The sequence below is a fragment of the Xyrauchen texanus genome, chromosome 36 (assembly GCF_025860055.1).
Source record: "Xyrauchen texanus isolate HMW12.3.18 chromosome 36, RBS_HiC_50CHRs, whole genome shotgun sequence".
NCBI lineage: Eukaryota > Metazoa > Chordata > Actinopteri > Cypriniformes > Catostomidae > Xyrauchen > Xyrauchen texanus.
In genome coordinates, this window is record NC_068311.1 from 9,561,512 (window position 1) to 9,585,637 (window position 24,126).

General features: G+C 37.1%; 2 protein-coding genes across 10 annotated transcripts in view; both read left to right on the plus strand.

The window, feature by feature from the left end:
* Positions 1–11,580, plus strand: part of LOC127629918 (stAR-related lipid transfer protein 13-like) — a 132,340-nt gene extending 120,760 nt beyond the window's left edge. For all 6 annotated transcript variants that reach the window (XM_052107227.1, XM_052107226.1, XM_052107231.1 and 3 more), the window contains 11 exons: positions 2,428–2,491; positions 3,665–5,043; positions 5,803–5,973; positions 6,258–6,417; positions 6,975–7,173; positions 7,741–7,954; positions 8,133–8,253; positions 8,381–8,617; positions 8,768–8,985; positions 10,257–10,433; positions 10,646–11,580. In XM_052107227.1, coding sequence (XP_051963187.1) covers positions 2,428–2,491; positions 3,665–5,043; positions 5,803–5,973; positions 6,258–6,417; positions 6,975–7,173; positions 7,741–7,954; positions 8,133–8,253; positions 8,381–8,617; positions 8,768–8,985; positions 10,257–10,433; positions 10,646–10,763 — 3,058 coding nt within the window. In that variant the 3' untranslated portion in view covers positions 10,764–11,580. The remainder of the gene's footprint in view (positions 1–2,427; positions 2,492–3,664; positions 5,044–5,802; positions 5,974–6,257; positions 6,418–6,974; positions 7,174–7,740; positions 7,955–8,132; positions 8,254–8,380; positions 8,618–8,767; positions 8,986–10,256; positions 10,434–10,645) is intronic.
* Positions 11,581–13,602: 2,022 nt separating this feature from the next.
* Positions 13,603–24,126, plus strand: part of LOC127629781 (neurobeachin-like) — a 351,376-nt gene continuing 340,852 nt past the window's right edge. For all 4 annotated transcript variants that reach the window (XM_052107020.1, XM_052107021.1, XM_052107023.1 and 1 more), the window contains exon 1: positions 13,603–14,106. In XM_052107020.1, coding sequence (XP_051962980.1) covers positions 13,852–14,106 — 255 coding nt within the window. In that variant the 5' untranslated portion in view covers positions 13,603–13,851. The remainder of the gene's footprint in view (positions 14,107–24,126) is intronic.

Sequence of the window (24,126 nt, forward strand, 5' to 3'; positions counted from 1 at the left end):
GCTAAGTCACCATTTGTTCCTCTTTTTAATTGTTGTCATTGTGTATCACGTCATCATGCCTGCTTGTTTCCTATTTGTCAATCTTTATAAAATGAAGAAGTAAATTATGCCATGATTAAATAACAACTGTCGTATTAAAAGTTGTAAATTACATTGCCATTGGGTTTTCAAGTACTTACAATCAAGTACAAAATGTACAATGAGTTTAGCTTTTCCTCTTGTTCACACACTGAATCTGAGTTCCCAAATTAAGATAAAAAGAGCCCTCCAGTGACTTTGGTTGCCTTAGAGATTACCCTGGTAGGAGAGCATTGGGGCAAAAGGAGGCTTACTTAACTCGCACTACTGTGACTCTAAACAACCCTTAGGCAACTCATCGAAATGCCAGACCTGTTTGCTGTTGTATAGGAAACAATGTCCTACATTCCAACCTCACCCCCTGACTTCTCACTTTTCTACAGCCCTGGGAGATGAACAACTCCATAAACAATTCTAGCATGACATGTCCACTAAGTGCATAGGGGAGTTTATAAGATGCAAGCACTAATGACAAAGCTTATGTCTGTAAATTTTATCTGACTTGTCACTTGAATTTGCTAACACATGATCATACATTGGGCCAAATTATCAGTTCACAAGTCTAGCATTTGATATGATAAAATCTATGGAAGTAATTACTGAAGCCTAACTAATTTCAGGCAGATATTTTTATGCCAAACGTAGCAAATGACACTTTAATTAACACAATAATTCTATTATAAATATAATTAAATAATGCCTTATCTTACTAAAACTATTTATAGTCATCCTGTTTTATTACCTTGTTTTCGTGAGCGAATTGCTTAGTCGTGATTTTCGGATTTCACTGCAGTCAACGTCTTACTGTTCGCTATATTACATCTTGGTTATGCTCTGTGAATCTTGTTTTATATCTGAAGGCTTCGCTTTCACAGCACAACGACAGACCATCGAAAAATATAACAAGTCATAAAAACTCATGATTATTACATCACAAAGCTTCTTGGTTTCCAGGCATGCTTGAGGCACACAATGTTTTGTCATCTTTACCACATTATTTGTTCCATACGCTTTACGGTTTTTAGTGGCATTCAATAAATCTTTCCCACCAGCTTCCAGAATCAGGAAGAGAGGTACTATTACTACTATTACTAATGCTCATACTTAGGGTTAATGATTTGAACAGACCCCTAAACCAAAGTTTTAAACTTTGATAAGTAGCTTGTTCTGCACACGAATGACCTTTAAATCATGCAGCTTGTTGAGGAAAGGAATCCCAAAGACTTAATGTGGGAACCAAGCCTTTTCTGAAGTATCACAGAGACTTGGGGATTGGTGCTTTGACTTTGGCCAGTAAGCAACCACCTAGCAACCACTCAGAGCACCTTAACAACCAAATAGCAATACACTGACAACCATCCATAACACACTAGCATTGTCAAATTATGCAATGGCAAACATCACTCATACACTCACACAAAAAAATTCAACACCATACAAATCTAGTTTCTTTTACTGTTATTTATCCTATTGTTGCATCAAAGTTGTTGTGAAAAGTTGTAATCAAAACTAACTCTTACATAGCTTCCCTTCTGGAAAAAGAAGTTGGTCCAAGCTGGTCTCCCAGATGGTAAGGCTGGCAGGTTTGCTGTTTTTAAAGGGGTTTTGGACACTTGGTCACCTGTTCAAGTGTGGAGACCAGCTGGCAGACCAACTAAACCAGCTGAAGACCAGCTTGGCCAGGCTGGGAGACCAGCTAAACCTGCTTAAACCAGCATAGACCAGCAAAGCATCTTAGGCTTGTTTAAGCTGTTTTTTGTTCAGGGCTGTGATTCAAAAAGACTTGAACCCATTTTTTTTCCAAAGCTCAGAAAGTTCATAACTGCTTTACTTGTATCCCAACTTCATTTTTTATATCTGACAGACCACGTAAAAGAGTGGAAAATAAAGTATTTCTATTCAGGAGGTTTTGGAAATGGCATCAAAGAAAAGCAACCTCTTTTTTTTGTGTGGATAGGAGTAAAAAAACAAAAAACAAGAAGAAACTCTCTTTAGAAAAAGTCCTTTTAGACCTGGAAAAGTGGCTTGGAATCAACACCATATTAGTTGGTCTTGAGAGCCATTGAGAACCATGACAACTGCAGCCTGCAAGATTTTACTAATTAAAAGCAAGCGACCATGAGAGAGAGCAGGACATTGGCCAATTATTGTGCCTAATTAGGTTTGCTGCTAACCAGAGCTCTGATAGCAGGGACATAGATCTTATAACATGATTATATTAGAAACTGCCCCAGAAGGCTGGGCTGATATCATGTCCACATTACCAGAATCCATGCCTTGCCAAATGAAGCCAGTCGGCAGGGTGGAATGACTTTCTAAATTTGTGTCATCTTGTTCTTTCCCATTCAGGCGATTGAATACGTTAAACAAGTGTGCTTCTATGAAACTTGACGTTAACCTCCCCAAGAAAAAAGTAAGTAGATAATTTCTACATTTTTTGGGATGTTTGTATATGTTCATTGTTCTAAGTATAGTTTATGTTATAGAGGTTTTGCTGCTTCTAAATAACCTTACAGGTTTAGACTTAGAATTAGGTTGTAATGCCTCTAAAGAAGCTATACAGTATATCAACGTGGGCCAAATGCCACATATTCTACCTATTTTTATCCCAATAATCTTGATATATTTGAATTCCCATAGTTTTTTTGTGTAAGTTTATATAACAGTTTTTTTCCTAAAGTATCTCTTATTGTACCACCTAAGGATACTTGGTAGAAACTGGTATTGTGTGTTATATTACACTGGTTATGTAATCATTTAACAGAGGAAGGAATGTGCTCTTTGAATACATGAAAAGTGGATCTGAGTGGACCTAAACTGTTACCCCTGGGGGTTCTGGATTTTTAAAAAAGGATATTATACAACTTTGGATCTTTTTTTATTTTTATATTAAAGGAGTTTTGCTTGTTCAATACAAGCTGAGCTCAATCAACAGCATTTGTGGCACAATGTTGATTACCAAAAAAAAATATATATATATATTTTTGAACTCGTTCTTTAATTTATTAAAAAAAATTAGAAATCATGGTTACAGTAAGACATATACAATGGAAGTGAATGGGGCCAGTTCATAAACGGTTATACAATGTTTCAAAAGTATAACCACAAGACATAAACATTATATGTGTGAACATGACTTTATTGTGAAGAAATCGATTACTAACTGTATTTGTGTAAAGTTAAATCCAATATAAATACTTTGTTGGCAACATAGCTCTGGTCAATGTAAGTGGATAAAACTTTACATTCATAAGGTTAGTAAGCTATTTTGTCACACTGAAATCATATTGCTTCTTGTGTGTATCATTTTGAAATTCAATTTATTTTAGCATTTAAGGACAGGCCTCATGCACTTCTATTGTAAGTGCCTTACTGTAAATGCATATATATATATATATATATATATATATATATATATATATATATATATATAAGAAGGTGTGAGACAATAAAAATATCAAAATTCTGCCACATATGTTGTTGATTAACCTTAACTTGTATTGAACCCAGAACATTACTTTAAAATGGTAGAGGTATGACAATAAAATAAAACATATTTTTTATGTATTCCCTTCTTAACTTGCAGAGTGAAGACTCAGATGAAGATGATCTCTTTGCCATCAGTGACAAATGGACGTTTGAATGGAGCAGTCGCCGTTGGTCCAGGCTTGAAGACATCGACTGCCTCCTGAGGGGTGTGGAGAATAAAAACCTAGATGAGCAGTCTGCGTTGCGGACAACAACCAGCAGTGAGAGCGTTCTGACCGATCTGAGCGAACAAGAAGTCTCCTCAATTCACAGTGAGTGCAGTAGAGGCAGTGGCGGCATATGTGCACACAGCGCGGAAGACTCAGACAGCTCCCACCGTACCTGCTTGGACTCAGTAGCCATGCCCGACCACACATCACTGGGAGTGGCCCATCTCTCTCCAGATCTATCGAGCTATGGCTCGCTGCCCAGAAAGCACAGCAAGCGAGGCCGGACGCGAGCTAAGGAGTTCTTAGGCCGTATGGAGGCTTTGCAGTTACGGGGAGCCATGGGGGGTGGAGGACACCGGGATCACATTATAAGTGCCCCTGTTCTGCAACAGGAACCAGAGGCAGAGAAAACTCTCCACTGTGTGGAGATCATCAATGGGGACGGGAGTCTGGTAGAGCCGCCCTCTGGGATGGGGTTTCCATCTCAGTCAAGTAGTGAAGGAAGTAGCAGCCAGTCAAGTGGGAGTGCGGTCAGTACTCCAAACCTCAAGGAACGCAATGTTCACCGGGCCGATCACAAGCGCAGTGGGATGTACCTGGAAGACCTGGACGTGTTCTCCAGCATCATCCAGGGTAAGCGAGTAGCTGAGCAGAACCGTCGCAATGAGTTTCGCTCCTATGAAGACCTATTGGTACATATTCCTAAAGACCACAAGCCTGGAACCTTTCCTAAAGCTCTTTCTATAGAGAGTCTTTCTCCCTCAACAGCAATCTCCATCAACTGGCAATCGGCAAGCACAGACTCAGACTTCCAATGTCCACCCAGCATCAAAGAACCTCATCCCATCACCCAGTGCTGCTCTCGAGGCAGTCGGATCAGCATTTACGACAACGTACCTGGATCGCACCTCTATGCCAGCACTGGTGACCTTATAGACTTGGAAAAGGAAGATCTATTCCCACATTTGGATGATATTTTACAGCATGTAAATGGGCTTCAGCAGATCGTGGACCATTGGTCCAAGAATGTACTGCCCATTAGTGAAAGTTCAGGGCAAGACCAAGTGTATCTGAATAGAGACAGCAAAGGGGGCTTGCAGTCTTCCAGTCAGATAATGCTGGACTTTGAAAGACACTCTGTGCTGGATGGTCAGGCTACGCCCAGTGACGGAGACAGGGATGGGGTCTCGCTTAATGAAACGGAATCTACAGGCATGAGGGAGAGGAGAGATTCTGGCGTAGGGGCTTCACTCACTAGACCAAACCGGTAAGATTCTGAGTTGTAAAGCTGTTTGATATTGCATTGACACATTCTGTCATACAGCACTGTACTTACTGTACAAACAACATTGGTACTCTGGTTGAAATTAGCAGGTACACTGTAGGTAAATTGGGGTGAAAAAGTCTTAATACAGGTTTCTCTCCATTACAAATTATATTATCAGCATAAAAATTTGAGTGAAATGTTGAAATGAAAAATGTATATGAATTTCATCATTAATTTTTTTATTTGGTCTCCCTTTTGCTTTAATGACAGCATGCACACAAGCTGGCATTAACTCCACATGTTTGTGCAAAACCTGATTTTACATGTTGTCCAGCATGATTTTAGTACGTTTCTGAGAGCATCTTGTGTGATTTTAAATAGAAGCAAGGTAATTAGACCCTTTGTGCAAAGGAGTTAACATGGCCAGGTCACAAATTTGCTTATTTGATTAAGGAAATACAAATAGTGCAGAATCTTAAATTCTTATTGTTTTTACATCATTACATATTTGTTTAATAGTTTAAAAAATGCTTAAATTAGATTTTGAATACCAGATTTTAAATGTGGATAGACTTATAAACCCCACTGTATATGTACACCAAAACCTTTTGAGTACCTTACCTTCAAAAAAATGACACAGTTAACCATTATGTAATATTTTTTCACTGTCAGAATTTGTTTAGGTTGTTGTGGTCAGATTCAGCCATTCATTCTTTCTCAGGTTTGTATTCCTAATATGGTTACCTGCTCTGTGTTCAGCTTACGATGGCCCAGCTTCCAGATTTCCAACCGCCTCAGCCATTCGGTTGCCTCTCTCCAGATCACCAGCCAATCTGCAGCCCAGCTTAGCTTGCTACAGAAATTTTCCTTGCTCCGTCTCACTGCCATTATGGAGAAGTACTCCATGTCCAACAAACACGGGTGGACCTGGTAAGGAGCCAATGGAAAAACCTTGTCAAGAATCATCTTCAACCTATGAGATTGTTTTAAAATAGGTTATGGGATTTTTCACCAAGTGGTTGTGTTGCTAATTAGCCCATGAGTTTGCTACAGGATTCTCCCTCTACTGGTTACTATTGTTAATGCAGCCTCACAGTAAGAGAACTGTGAAAACAGTTGAAATAAGAAGTTTGAAAGTTTCACTGCAATTTTATTTGTATTTTGATGTATGATGTTAAGTTTGGTTTTGAACTTTGGTGTTTTGTATGTCTCAGGTCTGTGCCGAAGTTTATGAAGAGGATGAAGGTTCCAGACTATATGGATAAGAATGTGTTTGGTGTTCCACTGATTGTGAATGTACAGCGCTTTGGTCAGCCACTACCTCTCGGTGTACAGCAGGCTCTGCGATACCTCAGGAGCCAATGCCTCGACCAGGTACCTTATACAATCCACTATAGCTTTTTGTGTCAATAAATAAATACATAAATTAAAATAAATTAAATTAAAAGGAAATCTAAAAAGAGTACCATAATCAGTTATGTTAAAAGACAAATGTTATTGTATAGACTGATTTTTAATCATGATTTCTGATTAATGTTACAGTCTTTTTGAATATAAATATATTCCTAAACATTACACAATTCTCTTTCTTAAATATTTAGTTACTCAGATCTACATCTCTGTACAAACATTACATTCAGATATGTAAATATCAGGGATTTTTTAAAGTTATTATTCAATCTAAAAAAAAAATATATATATATATATATATATATATATATATATATATATATATATATATATATATAGTTTTTAAAATATTGAATCTGCAAGAAAATGTTCTTTGGCAATGCAACCTTTATAGATCCATATAAAAATCTATGGAAATGGTAAAAAATTAAAACAATTCATTCTGGGAATGTTATAAATTATATTAGCCTTTTCTCTTCCACTTTAAGTTATTTCAATTTCAATTGTCTCCTGATACCTAGGTGGGTCTTTTTCGCAAGTCTGGGGTGAAGTCTCGTATCCAGGCTCTCCGACAGATGAATGAAAGTTCTCCAGATGATGTCAACTATGAGGACCAGTCTGCTTATGATGTGGCCGACATGGTCAAACAGTTCTTCAGGGATCTACCTGAGCCACTTCTGACCAGCAAACTGGGAGAAACCTTCCTCCATATTTATCAATGTAAGAAACCTCTTTAATAATATAAATTGGACTCAAGTTTGGTCATTGCCACAAAAATTCAAAGTTCAAAGAAATTTCATGTAAAATAAGGAGTCTTATTGATTTAAAGTGCTCTTTTTGTAAAAGTTACCCTAAAATGATCTCCCATTTATTTTGGTCTTTGTATCTGTCTTTGAAATCTACAAACAGAAAAGAAACCAAAACATTTGCGATATGTGGACGTTTAGTTGTGGTTATATACCCTCACATGTATATATATATATATATATATTTTTTTTTTTTTTACATTGCACTTATAATGATCTCTAATATCTTGATAGTTATGTACACTTTAACTTTTTTCTGCCTTGTCCATTTTCTTTTTTTATTATTATTATATTTTTTTGTGATACAGTTATGTATGTATTATTAGTTAATAGTATGTATTATTCGTTTATAATAAAGCATTAAAAAAATGTAAGAAACCCTTCCCTCCTCGTATTATATTCTTCCCCTACATCCAGCTCATGCATTCAGGAAGAGAAAAACAGACTTCCTCTATTCACTTACTCATTATTTTCTCTTTAGATGTGCCCAAAGAGCAGCGCTTGCAGGCCGTGCAGGTGGCAATCATGCTGATGTCAGATGAGAACAGGGAGGTCCTCCAAACCCTACTTTGTTTCCTCAGTGATGTCACTTCCTCTGTACAGGAAAATCAGATGACACCCATGAACATTGCAGTGTGTCTGGCACCCTCACTGTTTCATCTCAACATCCTGAAGAAGGACAATCTTGCACCAAGGTATAAAATAGAAAATATGTCTTTCTGTCTGTCCATCTGTCCTTCTGTCTGTCTGTCTATTTATTTGGTGATGCAATGTTGGTTCATATTAAAACCAACACACATCTTTACAAATAAATGGTATAATTTCCTGATAACATCTCCTGTCAAATCAAATAATTATCTAATCTGTGTCCAGAGTTATGCAGATGCAGAAAAAGTATGCCACAGGAAGGCCAGACCAAAAGGACCTGAATGAAAACCTGGCTGCCACTCAGGGTCTGGCACACATGATCACAGAATGCAACCGCCTGTTTGAAGTGAGATACACACACTTTACCTACTTTATCTAAATTATCTTATCATAGAGCTATCATAGTTTTCATCATCAACTAATATTTAACACTGCACAGTACACAACTTACAAATTGTTTTATTTTCCCTCAGATTCCACACGAAATGGTGACCCAGTCACGGAACTCCTATGTGGAGGCGGAGCTTCAGGCTCCCACAATTGAGGAACTCTGCAAGCAACAGCATCAAGAGGAAGAGGGGGAAGATAAAGGCTCCTGGCCCACATTCATGAAGGCCAGACTACAGGGTCTCCTCAAAGACGCCCGGGAAAAGGCCAAAGGCTGGGTGTCCTGCCAGAGCATGGGCAATACTGAGCTGTCATATAAGAAGGTAAGAATGGAGAACCCATGAAATAAGCAGTCTGAAGCATCATGCCCATTCAAACCACCTAGTGAATTTTGAAAGCAACTCAACAGATGCGTCAATGATGCATTAAAACACATGAATGAACATCACAGTCTTGACTGTCTTTTCCCTCAGGTGGGTGATGGAAACCCGCTGCGGCGTTGGCGGGTCTCGGTGGAGGTGGAGGCCCCTCCATCGGTGGTTCTGAATCGTGTGTTGCGGGAGCGCCACCTGTGGGATGTGGATCTTATGAACTGGAAAGTGTGTGAGGTCCTGGACAGACAGACGGAAGTGTTCCAGTATGCCCTCAACTGGATGCCCCCCCACCCCAGCCGAGACTTTGTGGTGCTTAGGTGAGTCTGTTCACATGGGTACTGAAATGATTCTCTCTATATTTGTTTTATAAATGATAAAAAATGAGCAGTTAAAGTTCATTGGATGAGCAACTACTTATCAGCAAACACATTTTAGATAACTGGTTGGATAAAGGAGTAGATAACAGGGTTCCCAGAATAATGACAAACCTGATCAAATCAAGGAATTTTAATGTTGTGATATTTAGGCCTGAAAAAGTCATTAGAATGAGTCAAATCTTTCAAAGTAAATATTAAAATGCACATATCATTGGCTAGATATCACTTCCGTAGTGTAGATTAGTGCCCGTGTAGAGTAAATCATGCTCACAAGCCAGCGTGAAAATAAAATGTTTTAAGTTACATTATTTTTGTTGTTGATGTCAACAACAAGATACAGGATGTTTTCTCTTCCCCCTTTTAAAAGTTGGTGAGCCTTTTAATTTATATGAGCCCATTATATTTATTATCCTGTTTGTTTCCTAATAAACATTATTCAAACAGAGCATATTACACAGGAGGAAACCTTTGTCCATTATTTGTCTAGAAGTCTTTATTTAATATAAAAATAACATTTTTAACAAAATAACTTGTAATAAATTACTGTTACTATTGAAAAATAATTAGACATTTTAATAAGAGTGATGATGTGTAATTTGAAAAAAAAAAAACTAAACATTATTTTGGTGCATAACACACTGTTGATTTTTCTCCTCAGTGTTGTTTAATACATCAGGGCTGTCTATCTGTTTGAGAGGTTTGGTTTCTCCAAATTGCTTTAAACTAGAAAATTCAAACTAGAATTTAAATGGATCTCATCAGTTTTGTGGTCTGTGCCGCGTTATTGAGGGAAGCCCGGTTGACCCTCGCACGCTCCAGATACAGCAAGCTGCAGCAGAGCAGATCATTAAAGCGTGTGGTTTCTATCATGGCTCGCGACATCAGACTTTAATCGCATCAAAGAAATATACATTGGTCTAAGAGAGCCAATGTTTATCATAACTCAATTTTGACCAAATATTTATGGCGTACTGTGTAGGGCAAGTTACTTTTGCCAGAAATCTCTTTAAAATTATTTAAAAAAGAATCCCTATACAGTAATCATGAGTGAAAGGAAAGGTCATGGAAAATCATCGGTCAAAAAATGTGGAAACCCTGAGATAACAGATTAATTAGCAATATGGATAGATTGAAGAAAGAATGGACAGATTTATAGATTACTTTGTTTTCTACAGTGCTTGTGTATAAAGGAACAATCGTATATTTTACAGGTCGTGGAGGACGGATCTGCCACGGGGGACATGTTCTCTGGTGTCTGTGTCCATCGAGCATGAGGACTGTCCGCCTGTAGGGGGCATCAGAGCAATAGTGATGGAGTCAAATTACTTACTGGAGCCTTGTGGATCTGGAAAGTCCAGACTTACCCACATCTGCAGAGTGGATCTGAAGTGAGTATATTTTTGTTTGGACTTGCAAGTCCAAACAAAAAGTACTGAATTCTTCGACTGTTGCTGCTTTGTTCCTTGAGGTTAATGCATGTACGTAACATAATCTATTGTGTCACTAACATAGTGCTGTTTTGTAAGTGGTTTTACCAGACATACCGCTATTGATCTGTTATATCAGTGTGGTCATCTTTTCCACTTTTGTTTTTTTTTAGAGGGAGAACTCCGGAATGGTATAACAAAGCATACGGACACCTTTGCGCCACCGAAGCTGCCCGTATACGCAATTCTTTCCAGCCAATCCATACAGATGGTCCCGAAACAAAAATCTGAGCCTCGCTGTTTTGCAGTGCTTGAGGACGTTCGGTGACTCTAAAAACCTTATGAGGAACACTTGCAGCCCTTTGACTTTTGCACAATGAGTCATGCCTGGGTATTATACACCCAAACAGGAATGTCATCAACTTACCAATGTACCTTTAGCTTGTCCATTTTTAATATTGTCTTATTTTAACTATTGTTATTTGTATTATAATTAATTATTGTATTCTTTTTTAAAGTGTATACGATCTTATACAATGTATAGGACGCCTAAGCTCTTATGTGCTTCTGGGAAGCATGCATTTTATTAAATTAAAATAAATAAAGCTACATTTGCACATGCATGCACCACATGTCCATGTATGTGTTTGTTTGTATTTTTGTGTACTGTATGTGTGTACATACCTACAGTGCATACAATTTGTGTACAGATTCTATCTATCTATCTATCTATCTATCTATCTATCTATCTATCTATCTATCTATCTATCTATCTATCTATCTATCTATCTATCTATCTATCTATCTATCTATCTATCTATCTATCTATTTAAATGCTCATATAGTACAAACATTTTGCTTATATGTATTGATATCTCATTTTGCACCGATATCAATGTGATTGAAATGGTACAAAATGTTACTCAATAGTAAGCTGGGTTTACTTTGCTTTCTTTGTGTTGCTATTTTAATGTTTGTCCAAGAATGAGTGTAATATTATGGAATTTGTACTTGCTTGTAAGGATGGACAATATGACTTGGGTTTGATTTTCTCAGACCTGCTTTTGTAGTACCGGATTACATTAAGAGACAATGATTTTTAATTAAACAATGTATAATTGAATTAATATTCTTTTGATTACTGTTTTTTGCTCATTAATTGTCAGTGTCCTATTATTAGTTGTCTACTTAATTATATACAGTAGTAAAGAATCAGTCATAATGTAATAATACTGTAATCGTAATCATAACAAATACTTCAATGACACTGAATTGAAAACGTTCCATTTTTTTTTTGCACAATGGGATTTCATCAGTCAATAGTCGTGTGTAGCTTCAATTGTGTTTGCAAAAGCATTTACTTAGCCAAATCATCCCAGGGGTTTACTGCTAAAAGGTGAGAGGCCTCTCTTAGCCACTAGATGCCAGTATTTATAAATGGTAAATAATTGAAATTGGAACTTCATGTGTTCTATTCTCAGTTTCAATAAATATTAGCATGTTATAATCAGTATTTGCTAGTTTATACAAAGATGATTACATTTGACTTTTAAATAAATAGTATAGTATAATAATGGAATGCACTGATCACACCAAATGAAGTTTGAAAATGTACATTGGCTTATAAACATCTGAGAACATTAGTGATGTACACAAATACACTATCACATACAAACAGACAGTAGACGCCCAGTTATCCTATCCAGGTCTTTAGCAGGCAGCCAAACGACATCCACCCAATAGATCCTTTCTTCAATTGAACACTAGTTTACATTGTTTCAGACTGAAAGAATAATGTCTTCTAGCCACAGTGAGTCAAAACAGTAAATTAGAGTATGCGAAATTATAAAAATAATGTAATAAGGACAGCAAATAAAATTAATTAAAGGAATAGTTCACAAAAAAAAAATGAAAGTGATGTCATTATTTTAGTCACGTTGTTTCAAACCCATTTTAAATTATTTCTTCTTTGGAACACAAAAAGTGGGAGGACTGGGACTGTCATGTTGTAAAATATCAAAAACATCACTAGGAAAAGATCATAAAAGTAATCTTGTGCTCTATATTTCAAGACTCCAAGATAATGAGAGGAACAGAATTAAATGTAAAGGGATACTCAACCCAAAAATGAAATCTCGCTCATCACTAACTCACCCTCATGCCATACCATGCTTTCTTTCTTCTGCAGAACACAGCGAAGATTTTTAGAAGAATATTTCAGCTCTGTAGGTCCTTACAATAGAAATGACTGACTTTTGAAGCTCCAAAATTTACAAAGACAGCATAAAAGTATTCCTTATGACTCTAAACCTATATCTTCAGAAGCTACAGTATATGATAGTTGGGTTGAGTAATAAACTGATCAATATTTAAGTCCTTTTTTATACCATAAATCTCTGCTTTCACTTTAACATTCTGGATTCTGGGTTGAAATATTGATCTTCTCACCCAAAGTGATTGCATGGCTTCAGAAGATATAGTATATCAAACCAGTGGAGTCGTTTGGATTACTTTTACGCTGCCTTTATGTGATTTATGGAGCTTTAAATGTCTGCCTACCATTCACATGCATTGAAAGGACCTACAGAGATGAAATATTGTTCTAAAAAATAAAGAGAGTCATACATATCTGGGATGGCATGAGGGTGAGTAAATTATGCAAGAATTTATTTTTAAGTGAACCACACTTTTAAGTCTGGTGGCTGATGACTTGCAATATTGACAACATTTTGGTCATTATGGAGCTTGACAGTCTCTGTCCTAATTCACTTTCGTTATATGGAAAAGAGTTGCCAAGGTGTTTAAAAATAAAAAATACCTTTAGTGTCCCACAGAAGAACAACAATTCATCTAAATGGAGAGAATGGCGAGAAGTTATGGACTGTTTTGCTATAATCTAGAAAGAGATACAATGATTCCTCCTAGGTTACACTTGGTCCATCCATCCATCCTTACCTTCTCTGCTATCCATGTAGGTGCAGAGAGTGGGTGTGCAGTGTGCAGCCTGCAGCCTCTAATACTCTACTGAACATAGAGGGCGTTTTCCCGTCATGCAAAACACTTGATCGGTACACTCAGCTGGGTAATGCAAACCCACATACTACATCACTAAACACAAATCAGAGAAGCAGGCAAGAGCCCGGTACAGTGTACGGAGTATCTTCAGACCATAGTATACTGTGAACTTGCCACATGCATTCGGACTCATCATACAGCAAAGCTGGTGGATTTTAACACAGTATTGGAGGTTTTTTCCCATTCAAGTGGCTCTGATATTTCCTTTAACTTGATTTGATTGAAACACCTGCTGTCCAGGATGACACAGCGCTGTATTTAAATCAGGGACACCGCGGCTGACAAACTCCTGTACCCGCTGAATATGGCGAGCATTCAGCCGGTGGCCACGCCGGACGACAGAGCACATCCCCCCGGTCACAGGCAGCATGGAGCCTCCGCCGACGCGCACGCGGGCTCCGGAACAGGTGACATGATGATGATGTCTTGCTCCGGCTCGGTGGTGATAAACCCGTCGGTTCCGATTCGGAATATCAAGATGAAATTCGCAGTCCTCACTGGTCTCATTCAAGTCGGAGAGGTCAGCAATAGAGATATCGTGGAAACGGTGTTGAATCTGGTAAGTGTGACTTTGGTTGTGTCTCTAAACCTAGTGTGCTGCCTACTTAGACTGCCTTTTTGGGGCACCACAGGCGAGTTTGAATGCAGTCAATATTGTTTATAATGGTTGGATCACAGATTATTGCACGAGGCTTTTAATGAATGAATGAATGATGTTATGACTTTATGTTACAGTAATTCTGGAAGCATCATTTAGGCTACAGTACACTCAGTGAAGTTCCATTCTGACAGTAAACTACAGCAGGCCACCTGTTTTGGTTACAAGCAGCATTTGTGTTACAATATTATGTATATTTATTTATTTAGTTATTATTTGCACATTATATAGCTTTAAACAAGAAACAGTGAGCACTGTAGTAGAGAAATACAGTAATAATTGAAAAATGGGTATCATAAAAATATAGACATGACAGCTACAATATATTACAAATAAAATATAATTAAAAAGTATATACGATATTATATATATATATATATATATATATATATATATATATATATATATATATATATATATATATAATTAACATTTCTACATGTAAAAAAATATTAAAAGATTTAAAAAATAAAATTGAATAGCAGAAATTCTTAATTTAGAAAGGTCTTAATACCGTAGAAAACGTTTTGTCTTCTTCCAAAGTCCAGCATTATTATAGAATGGATATATGCTATGTAGGCCTATGGAGGTTCAGCACTTTTAAGTAAGCTGGTGGAATTTGAAATTAAGGTCACTCAGCAAATTACTGGAATTGTTTCTTTGGCAGACAATGACAGACAAAGTTATTCTTTGTAAGCAGTAGTGTGAAATTCAAATGTTTTCTAAGGCTTATGCAAGTTTGTCCTTGTCATGCAGGTTTTATTGTGTTTTGTGTATTGTGACATCAATTAACAAACTACAGCATCTGTAAGTGTGTCCAACATCGAGAAACTTGTGAATAGATTGTGCATTTTTCTCTGACCGTGTAAAAGATAGTAAATCAACAGGCCAGGTGTAAAGTGTGGCTTGCTCTTTTGTTGATGCCAAGGGATAGTTCACAAAAAAAGAAAAGAAAATTCTTTCATCATTTGCTCACCCTCTTGTTGTTCCAAACCTGTGTGACTTTCTTCTGTGGAACACAAAAGAGGACGATAGGCAGAATTTTACAGATTGACGACCTTAGTTGCCATTCTCCTTCATTGTATGGAAAGATATAATGAAAGTGAATTGGGACTGAGGCTAAAATTCTACCTTAACATCTCATATTGTGTTCAAACGAGGAAAAAGTTATATAGGTTTACTACAACCTGATGGATTAAAGTTTACATTTTTGAGGGAAGTATCCCTAAGTTAATGATGTATTTGCTGAGTGTGGCTTTATACATGTTTTCTTTGAAGATTAGGGCATTTGAACTGGTAAAACATTACTTATTGTGTAACTTTGGTGTTGCTAAATATTTTTACTCAATGTGATTCTTCGGTAATAATAGCCAGAGTAATTACCTGACAGACAATCTTGCATTTGTCCCACTTTACATTAGGTGTCTTTAACTACTATGTACTAACATTTAATACATGCAATAAATTGTACTTATTGTGTAACTACATGTTTTTCTGCAAAATTCTCACACGATTCACATTTGCTGCTACTGAGGTTGAGGTAGGTGTAGGTTTAGGGGTTGTGGCAGGGTTAGGCTTAGGCTTAGGGGTAACATTAACTGTAACTAGATGTAATTAAATGCATACTTTAAATGTAAGTACAGTGCAACAACATGTTTGTACATAATAAGTACATTGTTTCAAATGCTTTAGTACATAGAAGTTAAAGACACTTGAAATAATATGGGTCCATACATTGACTACTTGCACTAAAGAATACGAATGAAAGCTGAAGTGTGTCATTTTTTATTTTCTTTCTTCTGTCCTAGTTTATTAGGCAGATACAATGCTAAGAAAGCCATTTTGACTTCCCAAAAAGTGTAAGCAATGTGGCTTTGTGGCACTATGTTTGTATGAGCATCCTGACCTGCCCAAACCAGCATCATTGGCTCAACAATGGCTTTATTGCCAGTGGTTATGGTACACTCATTGGAAATTATTAATTACGTTTGCAATTCCGGTTGGTGACGTTAGTGGCACAGAAATGACACACTTCAGCTTTAAGAAATTTTAAGTGCTTTCAGCATTGAAAAAAAGACATAGTGCTTTTTAAACATGGGATCATGTGTTTATTTTGTCATTGTTGATCATGTCTCTCACACAACAGCAGCTCGTTGTGAGTCAAGGAGACAATGCTGGCAACTTGTAAACAACAGGTTCTGTTCATGAGCTCACAGGTGCTGCCATTTACCGCACACCATGCAGGGTGCATTTTTAATTTGACAGTGGAAAAAGTAATTACTGCCCCTCCTGTATAGTCACTTTTGCCAAGGGCTCTTTAGCCATGATGTACAGTACATTTTCACAAATAACTGCCTCAGTTATATGTTTGATATAGAGTATTTTGTATCATTTTGTGTTGTTAGATTGATGTAATTTTTTGGATGTTAAAAAACTTTCTCCTGTCCTAACTAAATCCTTTGGTCATCTTTGTCATGTTTCATCATAGCCTTTGATTAATTCAACCCAAACCCCTATTTTATTAATTCATCCCCTATTTTATTAATGAAATCATTCTCCTTATCCCCTTTTCTCCCCAGTTTGGAATGCCCAATTCCCAATGCGATCTAAGTCCTTGTGGTGCCGTAGTGACTCGCCTCAATCCGGGTGGTGGAGGACAAATCTCAGTTGCCTCCGCGTCTGAAACCGTCAATCCGCGCATCTTATCACGTGGCTTGTTGAGCACGATACCGCGGAGACATAGCGCGTATGGAGGCTTCACGCTATTCTCCGTGGAGTTTCATGCACAACACACCACGCAGCACACCGAGAGTGAGAACCACATTAGAGCGACCATGATGAGGTTACCCCATGTGACTCTACCCTCCCTAGCTACCGGGCCAATTTGGTTGCTTAGGAGACCAGGCTGGAGTCACTCAGCACACCCTGGATTCGAACTCGTGACTCCAGGGGTGGCCTGCGTCTTTACTCGCTGGCTACCCAGGCCCCAAATTAATAATTTTTAATGTGTCTTCTAAAGAGCACAGTCCTTGCTCTCCAGGGTGTTTGCCCAGCTAACCTAAACTGCCCTAGAACTTCACCAGAAAAGATCTGACCCTGACTGCAAGAGCAATATTTGCAGTCTCATTGTTCTTGCTCCAGAGATTAATTACCACCCATTCTGTCACAGCGGGAAGCAGCAACATTAGGCTGGGCAGACGTGTTGCAAATGCATTGCGGTAGTGTTCTGTGACTCTGAGAGACTTGTGATACACTCGACACAACCCATTTGTCTCTTGAGGAATTGTGTAGTGTGGAGAACAGCATATTTATGCAGATGCGCTGGGGCAGATTGTACCTTCCTTGATCTGAGTGGCTGAGCACATTTCATAAGTCATGATGTGACTGTCAAAAAGTGGGGACATTTGAGATAAGTTCTCTTGAGATCAATTAATAAATATATAAATAAATATCGTCTTAGTACAGAGAGGAATACCAAAGTTTCTCACAAGTAACTGGGTGTTTCTACAACTATAGGGACATTTGTGTTCCAGGGGTTGATTTTTCTGAACAGATTTCTTTAATGTATTTTATTTTAATTTAAGATATACAAAAAAAAAAAAAAAAAAATATATAAAAAAATATATATATATATCAGATTGAAACTTTTTTTGGAAACGTTACCATCATTTATTTTGAAATGACTTTTAACCTTCCTATTCCGTTCAGACACATCTGATCTAAAATTTTTCCTGATATAATAAAAATATTTTTGTTTATCTGAGCAGCGCACACACACACACACACACACACACACACACACACACACACACACACACACACACACACACACACACACACACACACACACACACATGCTGTGTTTCCATGTTTTATGGGGACTTTCCATAGACATAATGGTTTTTCTACTGTACAAACTTTATATTCTATCCCCTAACCCTACCCCTAAACCTAACCCTCACAGAAAACATTCTGCATTTTTACATTTTCAAAAAACATAATTTAGTATGATTTATAAGCTGTTGTCCTCATGGGGACCGAAAAAATGTCCCCACAAGGTAAAACATTTCGGGTTTTACTGTCCTTATGGGGACATTTGGTCCCCACAAAGTGATAAATACACGCTCACACACACACACACACACACACACACACACACACACACACACACACACACACACACACACAGCATATATAAATACTGTACACACACAAATTAGGTTTTTACTGAAGTGATTTTATATAAATTTTATAATTTGCATATGCAAATGAATGGAGAAATGCATATTTAAATAAGATCAAACTTAAAATTCCAAAAGAAGTGCATACTTTTATTGTTTTTTTATTTCACGGAAGAAGAAATTTTATGATTTCTTTAAAAATAATTTACACCTGTACTGTGTCTGGTCAAAGATGTCCGCAAACAGCAAAGTAAGTGACCCTTCTTGAACAGAATAGGAGGGTCAAATAGACATTTTATTTGATTTATCCCTGTTCCAGACCCAGAATTTCAATCTAAAAAAATTGAGAATGCGTCATTATATTTACATTTTATTAATTTAGCGGAAGCTTATATCCAAAGAGACTTACAAAATGAGGAAGGATACAACATAAGCGATCCATCTTAAGGATACAGTAAAATGAAAAGTTCTGCATTACAAATTTTCAACTGTATAGGAAGAGTACGAGCAAAGACAGAGATTAGAGTGCAAACAATTCTTTTTAAGAGGGTTAAGTGCTCATGAATAAGTTGTGTCTTTAGCCGTTTTGAAGAGAAAGAGGGAATCTGCTTCACGGATGGTGCTGGAAAGTTCATTCCACCATCATAATTATTTTTTCTTGAGACATCTCAATATTTATTGTGTAAAAATGATTTACTGTATATCAATTTTTCCACAAATTATGACTGCCCCTTAATTGTGGTGTAATTCCATCAGAAACAGAAGAATTTCAAAATGTTTTTTTTTAAATTTAGTGTATTTGTTTACCAAGGAGACAACAGTGTTAGTGAAAAGCATTCTTGAGATGAAATATGTGACATGTGATTTGTGAAGAAAACAGAGATAAATCAAGGATCAATTGTGAACAGAATATTTTCATTGTCTGTCAATCAAGGTTAAATTTTGTCAAATTATGCAAAAATGTAAACAATATTATTTAATTAATTGTCAATTTATGATACATAAAATGCTAGTTATAAAACAAATTTTAGCAAAACCAAAGGTGTCTGCAATTTTATAAACAAAGTAAATAAAAATATAATGTAATTTCCACCACAGAAATAATGATAACTTCAGATGTGGTAGAAATGTCCATGACATTACAGAAAAAAGAGAGAAAAATAACAGAATTCTCTTGTGATGAATGCAGATCCACTGATGGGCATTGTTACAGTAATAGGCAAAAGTAAATAAGCAAGTGAGTTTGAAAAGTGTTTATAAGAGAGTAAATACCCCATTAAACTACAGTGCTTCACACTTTGTTGCGCAATTCATTTATCATTACAATCATCCTGTCATACTGTTTACACAATTTTTCCCCAAAGTTTTTTTTTTTTATTAGGGCAATGCATGGAAATAAAAAATACTGTTTTCAGTTGTGAAACAAGCCCAGTTTTACATATTACTAGAATAAGGAAAACAAAACAGAAGCACACACATATATACAAGAAATATCTCTGAGTTGCACATGCTGGTATATTAGAGAAATTAAAAACATTCGAACCAAGGTCAGGGGTCTGAATGCATTCTGATTATGTTGGTAACTGGTCAAAATATGAGAGGATGAGTTGCCATGTTGCATAATTTTTTTGTTTAATTTCCCTCTTTTTCCAGTTTAAGGAACAATATTAGGTAAATTATCCAGGACTGGAGGATTTGGAGATTTCCATTCTAAAAGTATGTGTCTATGGGCAATCAAAGAGGCAAAGGACAGGACATTTATTTTTTGTTAGATAATTCAAGGTAATTCTGTGACACCAAAAGTATGGCTATTAGTGGGATGTGCTCTATATTCATGTATAGTGTGACTGACATCATTTTAAAAAGTCCAAAATCCTTTCAATATTGAACATGACCAAATGTATGAGTAAGATTGGCTGGGGTGGAAGCACATCGATTACAATGTTGGACATTTCTTCCTAACAAAATGAAGAAACTTGCATATAACAAAGAAGTGATTGCGAGGTAGACTATAATTCTCTGCCACCATTATTTTACAAATAACTAATAGCAGTCAAATCTAGATGGCAAAAAAAAAGTGGTTGTTACATATTGGTCCAGAAAGTAAAAGATTTGGCAAAATTGTGTCTGTAACGGATTCTTTGACTCTCTTTGAAATGATGAAGCGTAAGCCAGATGGATTTCACCTTCTCTCACTTTTCATCCGGCCTACCCGCTACAACATGGCTCCCAACCCCCTGTCTGACGCGTCAGTCTGTAAAACAATAGGGAGAGAGAAATCAGGAGAGTGTAGAAGTGGTCCGCCACAAAGTACAGCTTTCAACTGAGTAAAAGCCTGTTGGCACAACTACGCCCACTGGACCGGATCTGGCGCTCCCCTTTTAGTAAGATTAGTCAGTGGGCTGGTGACAGTCAAATAGTTAGACACAAACCAACGGTTATAGCCAGCCAGCCCCAGGAATTGTCTCACCTTCTTTTTGGTCTTTGGTCTTGGGCAAGTCGCAGTCACTGCGGTCTTATAAATTTGGGGACACTTCTGCCAATTTTCCAAGTGGAAGCTCAGATACCGTAAATCCACCCACCCAATTGCACACTTCCTTGGATTTGCTGTGAGCCCCGCTGACTGCAGAGATCTCAGGACATCCTTCAGGTGCTGCATGCGTATGAGTAGAGGATTCTGTTCATGAGTTGCTGAAACATAGCTGGGACCCCAGACAAACCGAACTGAAGGGTCACTGTAAAGCGGTCAATGGAAAGGAGGAGGCGAGAACCGGCTTTTCAATATAAATAATAGTTTTAATATAAAACTTAAACAGACACAAACACACATGACGGACATATCCGTAAACTATCTCTCTCTCCTGCACAACCCTCCGCAGTCGGCCTTTATCACTCTCGGAGGCTTGATGAACCTGATAATGGACCGGGTGTGTACGACCCGGCTCCACCCTCTGCCCTGCCACAGTCACAAATTGATGTCAGCTGAACGAAAATTTAGTTTTTTCATGGGACATGGGAGTTAAGGGGATCTGTCTATATCCCTTTGTCAAATCTAGTGTTGAATAAAAGCAAGCCATGCCTAACCAAACTAAAATTAAAAATCAAATTCTCCTGTGTTAATTGCCCCAGTGTGTGGAGTTTTGCTCTCAGATCAAGAATGTATTGCATTTTGTTTTTGCTGTTTGTCCCTCCTCCCAATAGGACATAGACCACTCCGTACGGTCCATGCCCATACAATAATTCAAATGGGGAGAACCTCGTAGTGGCTTGTGGGACCTCTCGCACTACAAATAATAGGGGCTCGAGCCACTTGCCGCAGTTTTGAGCATCTTCATGCATGAACTTACAAATCATAAATCATTTGACCAAGCCATCCATTTGGGGGTGGTAAATGCTGGTCCAAATCGAATTAATCATGACATGAGCGCAGTGATCAGTGAGGATTTCTTTTGGAATCCCCACTCGGGAGATAATTGAAGAGTGCCTCCGCAACAGTTTGCGCTGAAATGTTGCAGATAGTGTAGTGCAATATCTGCACCAGATGAGATCCATACCAATTCTTTCGAAGGGAACCTCGATCAATGGAAGGGGTGCAATGGTGCTCTTGGATTGGCTGGAAGATTCACCAGCTGACATTCACTGCATGCTGCACACCACCTGCGTACATCCCTGCGAATTAGACGGTTCAGTGTTTTTTCCTTCCTTAAGTGACCCACCATCGGATTATAATATAATAACATTTCCCGACGGCTCCTGCGGTATTGAGAATTTGATTTGATTTGATTTGATTTGATTTATTAGACAAATTAGTAGTGAAAAATACACTCATTTGTCAAGGATAACACAATAAAGTAAAAAAAAAAAAACTTATTTCCATTGTGGTCCTTGATGTAAAGCACAACTTCACTCCTAGAGACAGATTATCATGGCACTGCATACTGGTATATTTACAACACTACAATAAAAATACACATTACCAAACTATATATCATACTTAGACATCATACATCATAATTAGACATCCACCAAACATTAATACAAATAAGTCACTAATACAACTTATCCAATAACCAACTTCTGACTTTCGTGCTAAAACCAACCGTATTTGACATACTCTTTATATCTAGAGGCAGCTTATTCCATTCCTGAGCCCCTGAGTATTCAAAAGACCTTCGACCATACATTGTTCTAAAGCGACATAATGTAATGTCCATTAAACTCTGTCTAGTATTATAACAGTGTGTCTCACTTACCCTAGAGATACACATATTAAGATACGAAGGAGCTCTTTTATTAATTAGCTTGTGTACCATCTTTAATTTAAAGTGCACAACTCTACTTTCTATAGGTAACCACTTAAGATGTCTAAAATGGGAGGCATCAACGTGTGTAAAACTATTAAAACCTAAAACCAACCGTATCAATTTATTTTGAGATTTCTGTAACTTAACCAGCCAAAAACGAGACAAATCGGACATCCAAGATAATCAAGTTAGGAGCTTTGTTCAGTTTACTTCTTGTCCCAAATAATATGGATTCAGTTTTTCCTAGGTGCAATAAAAGTTTGTTATCAGAGAGCCAATCTCGTACCCTGCAAAGCTCCTCACCTAATCTTGCTTGAATTTTAGAAACATCCTTATCAGAAACCAGTAGAGCAGAGTCATCCGCATATAAAAACATATTACAATCACAAACAGCTTGCATGTCATTTATGTATAAGAGAAATAAAAGGGGACCTAGGACACTTCCCTGAGGAACTCCATTATCAATATTTGTCTCCTCAGAGAGTACCCCATCAATTACTACCCTTTGAGTTCTCCCAGTTAAATATGAGTTTAACCAGGCTATACTAGAAAAACCCATGACACTTAATTTATCCAGCAATATTGTATGGTTCACTGTGTCGAAAGCTTTTTGAAGATCCATTAGTACCATTCCACACATTTTACCTTCATCAATCTGTTTTCTTATAAAATCTGTTAAATAAAGTAAAGAAGTATCAGTCGAATAAGATCTTCTAAAACCTGATTGAAATTCATAAATTAATCCATTCTTACATACATAATGATACATCTGTTTATGCACTATCTTTTCTAAAATTTTTGATGCCACACTAAGAATGGAAATCGGCCGATAATTTCCAGGATCATATCTATTACCTTTCTTATACAGTGGAATGCTTTTGGCTATTTTCATGTCCGATGGAACTATACCCTTTTCTAAAGAAAGATTCACAATAAATGTAATAACTGGAGCTATAGTAGCACCAGCATCTCTTAGGAATCTCGCTGGAATACCATCGAGCCCAGTTGACTTGGACACCTGAAGTTCTTCTAACATCTTAGTAATTTCATCTACCGTAACTTTAATAAAAACAAAAGAGTTAGGTACTATTCCCTTTTTTAAATAAAAACTCTTAACAAAATCTATTCCATATAATCCCTTAGACAAAGGAAGCTTATCCACTAAACTCTTTGCAATTGAGGAAAAAAAAAGATTACATTTATTAGTAACTTTACTTTTATCAAATTCAATCTTACCATCTATATCTAATCCTAATTTTGATTCTATGACCTTCGATTTACCAACTGATTGGAACCTATTCAGCGCTTTCCACAGAGATTTAGGATCTTCCTTATTAATCTGAATTTGTTCTTTTAAAAAATTACTGTTTGCCGCCTTTATAGTCTTCTGACCCAAATTTCTAAGTGCTTTAAAATTTTTGCAGTCCTCTTGTTTC